Source organism: Ornithorhynchus anatinus, chromosome 9 (genome assembly GCF_004115215.2).
Source record: "Ornithorhynchus anatinus isolate Pmale09 chromosome 9, mOrnAna1.pri.v4, whole genome shotgun sequence".
Classification (NCBI taxonomy): Eukaryota; Metazoa; Chordata; class Mammalia; order Monotremata; family Ornithorhynchidae; genus Ornithorhynchus; species Ornithorhynchus anatinus.
In genome coordinates this window covers 40,151,262-40,164,548 of record NC_041736.1, presented here as the reverse complement: position 1 = coordinate 40,164,548, position 13,287 = coordinate 40,151,262, and the positions used below count along the sequence as shown (strand labels likewise).

Below are 13,287 nucleotides of genomic sequence, written 5' to 3'. Positions count from 1 at the left end.
TATGGGCTAAACAGCTTGAAAGGGTCCTTGGAGAGTCTAGTAGAATTGTGGGGGAACACTTCAATTCAGGGAAATGTAGGCTGGAGATTCACTTTCAGGCAGTGATTTTATCCCTAAATTATCTGGTGAAGGACAGCAGACTGAATTAAAGCCACCGATGACAAATTACGAACATTTAGGGAACCTTCATGGTGTCTTGGATAGAGCACGGCCCCAGGAGTCAGGAGGTTGTGGGTTCTAATGCTGACTCTGCCACTTGTCTGCTGTGTGACCGTGGGCTAGTCACTTCATTTCTCTGTGCCTCAGTTTCCTCACCTGTAAAAATGGGGATGAAGAAAGTCAGCCCCATGTGGGACGGCGATTGTACCCACCCCGGCGCTTAGTACAGTGCCTGGAACAAACCAAGTGCTTAACAGATACCAGAATTATTATTACGAGAAGCAGCACTGCATAGTGGATAGAGTGCAGACCTGGGAGTCAGAAGGTCATGGGCGCTAATCCCAGCTCCGCCACTCATCTGCTGGGTGACTTTGGGAAAGTCACTATACTTCTTTGGGCCTCAGTTATCTCACTGTCCCATGTGTCTGATTTGGAGAAGAGCTGGAGTCGTAAAGTAAGAAGGGCTCGTTAACGGCCTTGTTTTGGTCTTAGCTTTTTTCATACCCAACTCCTTTGAATTTGATCGTCTCTCTCTTGGATTGGAGGGGCATAAGGGGGTCTTGAATATAGTCTTAATCCGGGTAATGGCAAGGGCTTTGTACAGAGCCCTCCTCCACTCTAGACTCTTGTGGACAAGAAATGTATCTGTTTATTGTTGTATTGTACTCTCCCAAGCGCTTAGTACAGTGCTTTGCACAAAGTATGTGCTCAAAAAATATGATTCAATGAATGATTTGTAAAATGGGGATTAGGATTGTGAGCCCGATGTGGGACAGGGACTGTGTCCAACCTGATTACCTTGTAACTACCACAGCACTTAGTGCTTGACACATAGTAAGCGCTTAACAAATATCATTATTATCTAGAATTACACGGTGCTGTGTAACCTACAGATGTTCAATTCTTATCTCAGAGACAGATTCCAATCACCTCCCATCCTTATTTTTTTCCTCTTCTTGAATGATAAAGAAAGAATGAACATGCCTTTAAATACCTGCAGTTAGCTAGGAATATGCTTTCTTAATTTTTCTATTATATGTGTGTGTGCTTGTCCAAATTTTATCATATCCCTCCATCAGATTTAAGGTCCTTAAGGTCAGGAACTAGGATTTATACTTTGTAACTCCATCAAATACCTAATTTAGTCCTCTGCCCACAGTGGTGCTTAATTAATGTGCTCGTTTGACTCATTACCTTTCCATCACTTGCAATTCCACTAATTCACCTAATGGAGATGAGCATTTTACTACTTTTAGCGGCAGATTTTCGTTTGAGCCTTCAGGAATGATAATGAATAAAAATGTACATGTGGGGTAGCTCTAAAACCACAGACACACTGAACGCTCAAGATAGAACTGGAAGGCCAATTTGAAGAGCGAAAGACAAATCGAAGGAAATGAGGTGTGCTTGATTGAGTTAGATATTTTAGGACTTAGCGTGGAGAAATAATACATATATCCATCATTGTGACCCAGGTATTACTGAAGAATGAACAATTTTAAGAACTCTTGGGTGAAATAAGCAGGAAATTCCAAAAACTTTCTAGTCCCAAAAGGTTCCAGCATCTTTCCTGGAATCACTTTTGTGTCATTAGTTCTCCAAAGGGACAAATCTTCTTGTCAACAAGCTTCAATAGAAATTAAATAATGAAGTGATGAATTTAAAAAATATTACAATAATTTAAAAAAAGGCACGGGGTGGATAGGGAAGAGAAAACAGGACATATTTCTGGGAATGTGTACCAAAATTATAGCTTTGTCATATTTTTATAGCAAAGACAACAGTGTATCCTGCACACAATCATAAAAGATTAATTTATTCAATCGGAAAGAAATGAAATCCTAATCTGTGGGGAGAACTCTTCTCCATCAGTTGGCCTTCCAACTTGTTGGACTGAACTTTTCAGCAAGGGAGCTAAATCTCATAACTCTGTGAAAGGTGGTTTAAATTACGTTTCTAATTAAAATGACCATGAAGATACAACCACAACACTACAAGCATTTGGCAACCACAGAGGTAGCTTTTGTCCCAGAAATCAGGCTAGGGGATGCAAAATTTCAAATGATTGTTGTGGAGAACCTTTTTAAACTATTTCCCAACAATAAATAAAACATTCTCAGACTCTTTCACTGGCTCCTCCTCTGCCTCCACCCTTTAACCGTCGGAGTCCATCAAGGCTCAATTGTGAATCCCCTTCTATTCTCCATCTACACCCAATCCCTTGGAGAACTCTTAAACTTCCACGGCTTCAATTACCATCACTACACAGATGATTCCCAAATCTACCTCTCCAGCCCTGATCTCTCTCTCCTCTGAAGCCTCGCATTTCCTCCCGGCCTTCAGGACACCTCTACTTGGACGTCCCGCTGACGCAAACTTAATAAATCCAAAACAGACCTCTTCATCTTCCCACCCAAACCCTGTTCTCCCTCTAACTTTTCCCTCACTGTAGACACCACCGCCAACCTCGGCATTACCCTCGACATCTCTCTCATTCGACCCCTCAAATTCAATCTGTCAAAATCCTGTCGGATTAACCTTCTTAGGTTAGGCATCGCTAAAATCCGCCCTTTTCTCGCCAAACCGTTACTCTGCCGATCGTATCCCACCTTGATGAGTGCATCAGCCTCCCTGCTGACCTCCCAACCTCCCGTCTCTCCCCTTTCCAATCCTTACTTCATTCTGCTGCCTGGATCATTTTTCTACAAAACCATTCAGTCCACATCTCCTCAAAAATCTCCAACGGCTGCCCTTCCGCCTCTTCATCCATTTGGAAGCACTCAATCAGCTAAGCCTCTCCTACCTCAGCTCCCTGATTTCCTACAAGCCAGCTCGCACATTTCACTCCTCCAAAGGCAACCTACTCACAGTACCTCCATCTCGTCTATCTTGCCCTCGTCCTCCCTCCGGCCCGGAACTCCCTTCCCCTTCATAAATGACACCACCACTTTCCCCACCTTCAAAGCCTTATTAAAACTCAACCTCCTCCGAGAGGCCTTCCCCAACTACTCCCTCTCTGTACCCTTTAAACACAGGATACCTTCAACTCCACAGCACTTATGTACACATCCATAATTTATTCTAATGTCTGTCTCCCGCTCTAGATCGTAAGCTCCGGTGGGCAGGGAACAGGTCTACCAACTCTGTTATATTATACTCTCCCAAAGGCTTAGTACGGTGTTCGGCCCACCCAGTAACCATTCAATAAATACCGCTGATTGATGGATTGAATGATTTTAAATGTCCTGAATTAGAAATGACAAACATTAACAGTTTGGCTAATCCTAGGTCAATACAAGCTACAATATCTCATTTTCCTTTATAACCATCAAATCCAATCCTTTCTTTCCCTCCCTTCCTTTTCTTCATCAACTATGGGCCATTAAATGGGATAAACTCTAAACCCGCTCTTTGTTGCCAATAGCCAGCACTGGGGAGGGGCAGTTCTTTAAGAACAGTTCTGAGACATAAGCAAAGACATTATGTGTGTAAACAAGTCCAGCTGTAAAGGCATGAGTTGGCATCATCTGCCGAGATGCATATAATTACATTTCTGGGTTTGGCGGCTTAGAGATGCTTTCTTTCCTATACTCTTTGTTTTTTCACAGCCAGAATTGGGTTTATTCGGTTCGTTGCGTTAAAAATCAGTTAAATTGTCTTTTGAATTTCTACATCGCCAAACTTTTTGGATTAGTATGCACCACTGGAAAAGGCTTTTTGTGAAAAGCAACTTTTTAATCATTGGCCGTGGAAAAGAAATAGTGACCACTGATACTGAGTTACAAAAAAGAAACTAAAAAACAACAACAACAAACAGAGGTATTTAGGAGGCATGAAAGTGCTGACCAAGGAGGTGGATAAAGTGGGGGAGAACAGAAATTATTATAAATGATAATAAAAGTGTTTGTTAAGTGCTATGTGCCAAACACTATTCTAAGTGCTGGGGTAGATAGAAGCTAATCAGATTGTCCCACGTGGGGCTCAGTCTTAATCCCCATTTCATAGATGAGGTAACTGAGGCACAGAGAAGTTAAGTGATTTGCCTAAAGTCACACAGCTGATAAGTGGCAGAGTCGGGATTAGAACTCACGACCTCTGACTTCCAAGCCCGGGCTCTTTCCACTGAGCCACACTGCCTGGGGAAGCTCTTTGGAATGACTGGGTGAAAAGAGGGGATGAAAAGACACTTGGTAAAATGTGAGCACGCTTGCTACAACTTGACTGAAACATAAAACGAAAGGTTCTAGTAACACTACCCAAGCGTCAGGGCATAACCGGATGACCTACTGACAGCTCCTAGCAGAATATTTTCCTCATTAAAGAAAATTAGATGGCTGAAAAGGTGGCCAGTAGAGGTTTTAGGTCTCCACTGGCATCAGCTACTGGCCCCTTTCATACCAGCGAGAGCAGTGTCTTTGATTTTATGTGCTTAGTAAAGGGGTAGGCTATGAAAATACTGGACGGAAACTAGTGAGCTAATCTAGTATAACAAATTGGACACTAGTGGGTAAAAGCGACATTTCCTTTTAATTTGGTGTTAAAGAAAGGATTTTAATATTGGAGGAACACCTACCTTCATTATTGACAAGTATTGAAGCTGTTCCCGTAGAGGCATCCTTGGTCTGATGTGCAAATTCTAAGAGAGAAAATTTTTAGAATATAAAGTCAACAGTTGGTCTGTCTCTCCTGGAATTGTAGCAGTTGCCCGAAGCCTGATGTATTCTTGACACGGTCGGCGCGAACTCCTATTAATTCCTGTTCTTAACACACCCAATCCCTCAAACTCAGGGGATGATCGGGTTTCCCTCTCTCATCCCTGGGAGAAAAGGTTGGTGCATTTCCTAGCAGCTCCACCTTCAGCCCCAACCTTCCCATTAGAGATTTCCTAGCTCCTCCATCAACTGACATCGAGAAGCTCGAAGCTGGTGTCAGTAGGGGAATCGGATGAGAGGTTGTGAGAACGGAAGGCTGAGAGTACTTGGGAGGGGAGTGGGGGAGAATTAAACCTTGCCCCTCATCGTCTACTGTTACCCTGAGACCTGGTTCTGTGAAAACGTACGGGGCCCGCCTTCAGAGCACAGTCTAACCCTGATAGTCTCTCAGTACTTTTAGCTCAGTACGTAGGAAGCAGTTCAATCAAATTAAGTTGAAAACTTGCTCGTAACTCATGGCATTTAACGAAATGTTAATGGAAACTTCATCTGCAGTGCTAGAGATATAGACAAGTGCTAATTTACAACCATAAAGTAGCATAAGGAGGCATACAAGCCTTAACATTTGGCAGGACTCTCTCTGAAATTACCTGAAACCATATTATTAAGAGACTTCGTACACTGTGATTTTTCTACAGACAGTTATTCAATGGAATAAATGCAATTTCTTTTATTTAATATTTTAGATTGTGAGCCCTTCGTGGTACAGGGTCTGTGCTCCATCTGATTATCTTGAATCCATCCTAGCCCTTAGTTCGGTGCTTAGCACTTAATGAATAATGATGTTCAATTATTCAAGTTGATATTGATGATAGCAGCGTGGCCTATTGGAAAGAGGATGGGCCTGGGAGTCAGGGGACCTGGGTTCTCATCCTCGCTCTGCCACTTGTCTGTTGTGCGACCTTGGGCAAATCTCTTCACTTCTCTGGGCCCCAGCTACCTCATCTGTAAAATGGGGATTAGGACTATAAGCCCCTTGGGGAACAGGGACTGTGTCCAACCTGATTAGCTTGCATCTACCTCAGTGCCTGGCACATAGTAAGTGCTTAACAAATACTATTTAAAAATAAACAAACAAATGAACGAATGATCTGAGTTACAATACCATTAACAGGATACAAAAGCAAAACATATTTGCACCCCTTTTTCTCATTCCCAGGGGCACTGCCTGTTCCCCAAGACTAAAAGCTTATTAAGGGCAGGGCACGTGACTGCTAATTCTGTTGCACTGCACTCTCCCAAATGCTTAGAACAGTGCTCTGCACATAGTAAGCACTCAATAAATACCACTGACTGATTGAATATTTAGATGGAGGCTTTTCTGGCTCCACCTTCCGCCTCTGGGAGTGTAGGACCTGCCTGCTCTTTTGAAATCATTTTGCCATTTGAAGATTTGGAATTCACTATCACTCTTTCATTCCCAGGGTGAGGTATGGAAATAAAATGTCATATGAACTAGACCGAACAAAGTACTCTACAGTTCTAGAGGGAAGATCCTCTCCGACCTTCAGGGGATAATCTGATTTCCATAGCCTTTCTAGGACAGTATCAGACGATTTAAAACGGATTCAAAAGGATAAAATATTACCTGTAGAAATACCATTCTGTTTGAAGTTTTCTAAATAATCATTGCCAAAAGAATCCTTCCCAACCTGTACAAAAGAAAGCATGATCACTAGATCTTTTAAGCTCAGTAAAATACTGTACTGCGGGTTTATTTTAATAAGCAGATGCAAAGTACATGAAATCTTCTCAGAACTTCATAAACTTTAATTAATCCTCTTAATATAAGAAGCCAGACTTGATTTTATAGTACGTTTGGACTAGAGGGTGTTTGAATTAATATACCAGTTACCTCCCACCTCAAATTAAAACTCACTCTGTGACTGTCAGATTTAGGTAACTTTCTGTCTATTATGACCTGTTTACATGGCAGTTTGCACAGACCATTTTGACAGGGGCGGCATTAGCTAGATGTTTCCAATTATTTTGCAAATCTTTTTTCTACGCTCTATGAAAACGGAACCACGGATGGCAAAAGACAAACCAGGCAGCGTCGCAAAGGACACTCTTTGCGACAGCACCAGGCTGTTGGACTTCTGGGTCCCATATTGGCCTTCTCAACCCAACACGTACCCGACATGTACCCTTACGCGTTCCACAGACCCTAGCTGACGAGGTTCATCGTGGGCACCAGTCTAAATCCAATTCATCAGGTGGCCACACCCAGTTCCTCTGACTCCAGCTGGCAGCAAATTCTTCTGAATTTAGTTTTCAAAACGTTTTTGGTTGCTACGTCTTTCCCATTAGAAAAATCAGGTGTTACGAGTCATTAAAACGTGACTCCTAGGGCTTTGTGAAAAATGACTGCAAAATGACATTGTGGGGTTCCAGATTTATTCTCTCAAATGATTTCCAGAGCAAATCTGCTCAGTTAAAAGGCAATTTTCTAATTACTGGCACAGCAAACTCCACTTGGGAGCGGGGGAAGAAAGGCAGTTTGCTTTCAGGTTTCTTCTACTTTCACTTGCAAAAAGGTTTGATGGTTAGAAATGAATGGGATTCACGGGTGGTGGCGGCAGGGTTGAAGCATGGGAGAAGCAGAATCCAGCTGTTGGATTTTTTAAAATTCTAAAGCATGAAGGATGGAAAATCTATTTCAACAAAATGAACAGAGCTGACTGAAAACTAAGAATAAGTAGATTGTTTAGCAGTGGAATTTCTTTGACCGCAAGAAGGTGGGCCAGACAAAAAAGAAAGAGCGTTCTTCGAGGCCCACTTGGAAGCGACCTCCTTTGGATTTTGGCTCTCAGTGGCGAGGTGGGTCTACACCCCACTTTGAAAAGAAACTTAATTTACTCAGCCTCTTGCCTTGTCTATTTTCACTGCGTATGTTCCCTGTGGGTTCTGATTCTCATCTCCCACCGCACAGGATGATTTCAACAAAGGTGACAGGTCTGGGCAAAAGCCCATTTCCCTTCTTCCACGCCTGGGAAGGAACATGGGGCAGGCAACTTCCCATTTCCATTTTTTTTTAATGGTATCTGTTAAACACTTACTACACATCAAACGCTGTTCTAAGCACTGGGGTGGGCGTACGTTCATTAGGTCGGTCATACTCCCTGTCCTACATGGGGCTCACGGTCTAAATAGGAGGTAGAACAGAGGCAGAGAGTGATTAAGTGCTTTGCCCAAGGTCTCACTGCAAGCAAGGCAGAGGCAGGATTAGAACCCAGGCCCTCTGCCACACAGGGCCTTTCCATTAGGGCACGCTGCTTCTCGGTTGGTCTGGGAGCCGGTTAGGGAGCGGAGACTGAAGTCCGCGGATATGAAGAGATGCCAGTTTTTTTCCATTGGCCCTAAACCCGTTCTGACTGGGAGATAAAGGTGCTTAACTGCAAACCTTATTGTAATCGGACCCGTGCTCTTCTTGTCGAAGGTTCTCAGCCCATTTCTTTCCAATATTACTGACAGTGTATGTTTGTTTCCCTTGTTTCCCTTCCCCTTCAAGGCGGGGAGGACATCGTTGCGGACAGGGAATGTGTCTACTAGCTATTAGACTGTACTTTCCCAAGTTCTTAGAATAGTGCTCTGCACACAGTAAATGCTCAATACATTCCAAGAGCTTTGTAGAGTGCTTTGCACATAGTGAGCACTCAAATACTATTGAATGAATACATACCAATGACTGATCGTCGCAACGGCCACCTGCCGGAGAGCAGAGAGGCCTAGGGTCAGTGGGGGGAAGCTGCTGATCTGGAAAAGAGGGCGTGGTCTGGTATGTAGAGCACAGACCTGGGAGTCAGAAGGATCCGGCTTCTAATCCTGGGCTCTGCTACCTGTCTGCTGTGCGATCTTGGGCAAAGCACTTAACTTCCCTGGGTCTCAGTCACCTCATCTGTAAAATAGGGATTAAGACTTTGAGAACCCCATGTGGGACAGGGACTGTGTCCAACCTGCTTTGCTTGAATCCACCCCAGTGCCTGGCACATGATAAGCACTTAATAAATACCATGATTATTATTTTTACCACTGCCCAGCCCAGGGAAAAGAGAGAGAACAAAGATATCCCAGTGGGACAAAGGCCTGCCCAGAGATTCACATCAGCCTGTGATTCCAACGAATCTGCCCTTGGGATTGTTTATTTGGTTAGGCTTGGGGGGGGCCCTCCACAATCCTCTTATTTTGGGTCTCCTCCAGCCTGGGGGAGCTGCAGTTCCTGGCGTTCTCTACGGTCCGCACTGCCACGCACAGACTGAAAAAGTTGATCTGCACCTATATAAACAATGACGCAAATAACGCCGTCCGTTCCCAGCGGAGGACAGGCGGTGCCAAAACCCTAACTTGACCCAGACCGACGTAATTTCACAGGACTCCGGCTGCGGAGTGCCCAATCTGGTTCGATAGCAATGTTGGTATTTGTTAAGCGTTCTAAGCGCTGGGGGGATACAAGGCGATCAGGTTGTCCCTCATGGGGCTCCCAGTCTTCATCTCCATTTTACAGATGAGGTCACTGAGGCCCAGAAAAGTGAAGTGACTTGTCCAAAGTCACACAGCTGGCAGAGCCAGGATTAGACCCCATGACCGGGCTCCTTCCACTGAGCCACGCTGCTTCGATGCCAGCCCAGTCCAAAGAGAGATGGAAGGCAAATCGAGGTTCGACCCATTACGTTTCTGCTGCACCACCTGCAACCCGGGCTGCCTGTGCCCCAGTCCTCTCCCACGCCTAGCTCAGTACCGGCCTTTGGTGAGGAAGTCGAGCCTCCGCCAAAAGAGAAAAGAGCCGACAGAACGAAGTAAAACTCATCCCTGATGATTGCTGCGGTGCAAGGCCCCACCCCATCTCCCCAATACTCACGCGAACCTGCCCGCCTACTCTGGAGGCTCAGTTTCCTAAGTGTCGCTCCCTAGTCCCAGAATGAGCTTGTTAAGCACAAGTCGCTTTGCATTTCAGTGGGGAAAATGGGCCCCCGGTTCACCATCGGTAAGCAGTTCTGGTGGCGATTGGAAAACGACCTGCGGCAAATAAGGAAGGAGGTGATTTCATTTTTGGCAAGGGGTCACTTTGGCGCCAGACATTCCCAGGCGGGTCTCGGTTTAGATGGCAGGTGGGAGGGTCTGCCACAGTGGCCTCTTGTCATCCACTGTGTCAATGCAGGGCTAGGCCGGCCACAGGAGAGGACACCAGGGTAGACGGATCTTGCTGACATCCCTTCCGTTCCCCACGGTCTTTTGGGGCCTTTCCAACAGAAACTCCTCTTCAGGGATTTCACCCACGCCGCAAGTGTACGGCGGCGTCGCCGGTTCAACCCCCGCCTTCGACGTTAGAACAACGGGGTCTCCGGAGAGACCTTTGAAGAGCTAACCCATAAGAACGGGGCTGCAATTCCAATGTTAATCCACTGTCGTATGGTGTCTGCTGCACAGGGGGAATGTCTACAATTCCTTGTTCCGGATCACGGCTTGGGGCACGCTGATGCACGGCGGGAGAAGGGTTGGCCTCATGAAAACAGCACGGGCCTGGGAGTCCGAAGGACCTGGGTTCTAATCCCCGCTCTGCCATTTGTCTGCTGTGTGACCTTGGGCAAGGCACTTCACTTCTCTGTGCCTCAGTTCCCTCACCCGTAAAATACAGGTTAAGACAGTGAGAATTATGTGGGACAGGGACTAGGTCCAACCTGATTATCTACTGCAACGCTTAAAACGGTGCCTGGCAAATAGTAAGCGCTTAAACACCACAGTTACTTTTACTATTATTTTGATTGATGGTACGTGCCACCGAAGCCTCCTGCAGTCATCGCCTGTCTGGTATGGAGCACTGGTGTCTGGGTTCCAGAAATGGTACAGATTTTCCACCTGCTAGGGAATGGCCAAGCCCCATGACCAACAACTCTGTCCTCGGGCAGCTCGAGGCGATGGATTGACAAAAACAGATGGCCGAGGGCGTCCCGTGTGTTAGACGACCCGGTCTCTCTTGTGACTTACTCTTTGCTTCTCAGGAAGCGGGACCTATTTTTGCCCCCTCCGAGTGAACCATCCCTCTTCCAACTGTTCCAGGCCAGCGTGGTCTGGTGTGTCGATGATATTTTCTGGGCACGGATATTGATGTTTCATAGCTTCAAACTGTGTTTCATTGGATTCTGGAATCATTTCTTCTTTCCACCTCCGTGTTCATCCACTAGATTGCTTAAGCGCCAAGTAATTGTGGGAGGGGGGTGAGATACTATGACTAAAGTCGTACGTGAGATGCTCTTATTCACTCTGGAAAGAGTAGTTTCATTTTCTATATTCCTGGGATTCTTATCTTCAAATATGACCTATCTAGAACTCTCACTCTCACCCGGGGCCACGGCAACGGGGAACAAACCACATCATCATTTCTTTACGTGCCTTGGACCAGCACCTATATAAATATTGATGTAATTCACACTCGCTATTCACTATTTCTTGACATACACTTCCCCCCCAGCTCGGCGTCGGAGCTTTTTCCATGTGCCATCAAAGAGAGTTTACATCATCACAGCTGGAATTCGGTCTTGGTACAGAGAAGTTTCATTTGTAAATTAATCGAGTTGGAAAAGAAATCAGAGTAATATATGTTCCGCTCCATCTGTTCTGTATAAAAAAATTCTGCCTCTTTTCCTCCTAGAATTTTAGTGTTTTTTTTTTTTCCCACTGCTGCAAAGCAAGCTCAACAACTTTGGTTATCAAAAATAAATAGCTTTCAAACTGGAGAGAGTACTGGTGTTTAAATAGTAAATAACATCTTGTACTGTCCACATCGCATTATAGTTAGAGTGAAGTTTAATGCAGGTTATAGTCAAGTATTATTGAGTGCTTATTATGTGCAGAACACTATAGTTCCTCAGAAGTACAACCTACAGAATATTTAACACCTATACACTGATAAAAACTTGTAGGAAGGGAACAAAGTAGATTTCAAACTTAATATTTTCTGAAGAAATCCCCAAAGACCTATCATCTACTTCTTTGGGATACATCAGAAAATTAATGCTGAGGATCTGTCTCGGCTGTCTGCCAAGACAAACTGCTTCCTCTTTGACAAAAGTCTAATTCTCCTCTTGACCAAACACCAGGACCAAAGGTTAATCTCCCCTCCTTATAGACAATCTTTAGTATAGAGATATTGCTTCTGAAGTTAATGTTTGACGGGAAAATAAGAATGCAGGGCTCGGGGTTATGAAAAAGGACTGGAGAATGGCCCGAGTACATTGGTTATTAGATAAAACTGTATATTACTACAATTCATTGTAATTTTGTTTAGCTGAACTATTATGATTGCTGTAAAACAAAATAAAGGAAAGCTCCATATACGTAATATTGCTCTGGAGATGAATATTTTACAGGAAAATAGGAATTTAGAACTTTTTAAGGACAGATTTGAGAAAGGGTAGGGAGTAGTAATAAGATATGAAAACAATAAAAGTCATAATAATAACATTTGAAAGAGAACATACAGATATGAGACAGTCTCTGTCCCATATAAAGCACACAGTCTAAGTAGGAGGGAGAACAGACACTGAATCTCCATTTCAGAGATGAGGCAGTAGGAGCACAGAGAAGTCAAGTGATTTGCCCAAGGTCACACAGCAGGCAAATGGCAGAGTCCGAATCAGAACTCAAGGCCTCTGACTTCCAGGCTGGTATTCCGTCCACTAGCCCAACCTGCTACGCTACATTACAATGCGAACAGTACAGGATATTATTTACTATTTAAACTCAGTATCTGCTCCACTCTGAAATACTCAAAAAGGAGGAAAAATCAGTGTTTACATGTAAAGCTATCTTCGCGTAATTTTAGTCTTATGAACTCTTATTTGAATGATTTTTATAAAAAACAAAACAAAGAAAAACATCATTAGGATGTACGAGAAGAAACGTGTCCGATCTGACCGTCTTTATCTCCCCCAATACACAGCACATATTAAGTGCTTAGTAAATACCATAATTATCATAAATTAAGAGTTCTCCGTCTCTGAGCTCACCACTAAGTGACTGACACAGCTAACCTTTTGGCTTGTACCTCTAGACTGTAAGCTGCACGTGGGCAGAGAATATGTCCACCGGCTCTGTTGGATTGTACTCTCCCAACCGCTTAGTACAGTGCTCCGCGCACATTAAGTACTCAATAAATACCACTGATGATGTTGGTACTGCCTGACCTGATGCGTCTGCCTACTGGACCAGCCAGCTTACTTTGCCCGCGGTCAACCAAGACCTCAGCCTGACGCCACACTTTCATAGAGAAGCAGCGTGGCTCAGTGGAAAGAGCCCGGGCTTGGGAGTCAGAGGTCATGGGTTTGAATCCCGGCTCTGCCACTTGTCAGCTGTGTGACTGTGGACAAGTCACTTCACTTTTGTGCCTCAGTTACCTCATCTGTCAAATGGGGATTAA

At 44.4% G+C, this 13,287-nt stretch overlaps 1 protein-coding gene across 1 annotated transcript in view; it reads right to left on the bottom strand.

The window, feature by feature from the left end:
* Window positions 1-13,287, bottom strand: part of RBKS (ribokinase) — an 81,628-nt gene that overhangs the window by 43,694 nt on the left and 24,647 nt on the right. The window contains exons 3-4 of the mRNA XM_007667057.3: window positions 6,460-6,523; window positions 4,733-4,795 (exon numbers count right to left, since the gene is read on the bottom strand). Coding sequence (XP_007665247.3) covers window positions 4,733-4,795; window positions 6,460-6,523 — 127 coding nt within the window. The remainder of the gene's footprint in view (window positions 1-4,732; window positions 4,796-6,459; window positions 6,524-13,287) is intronic.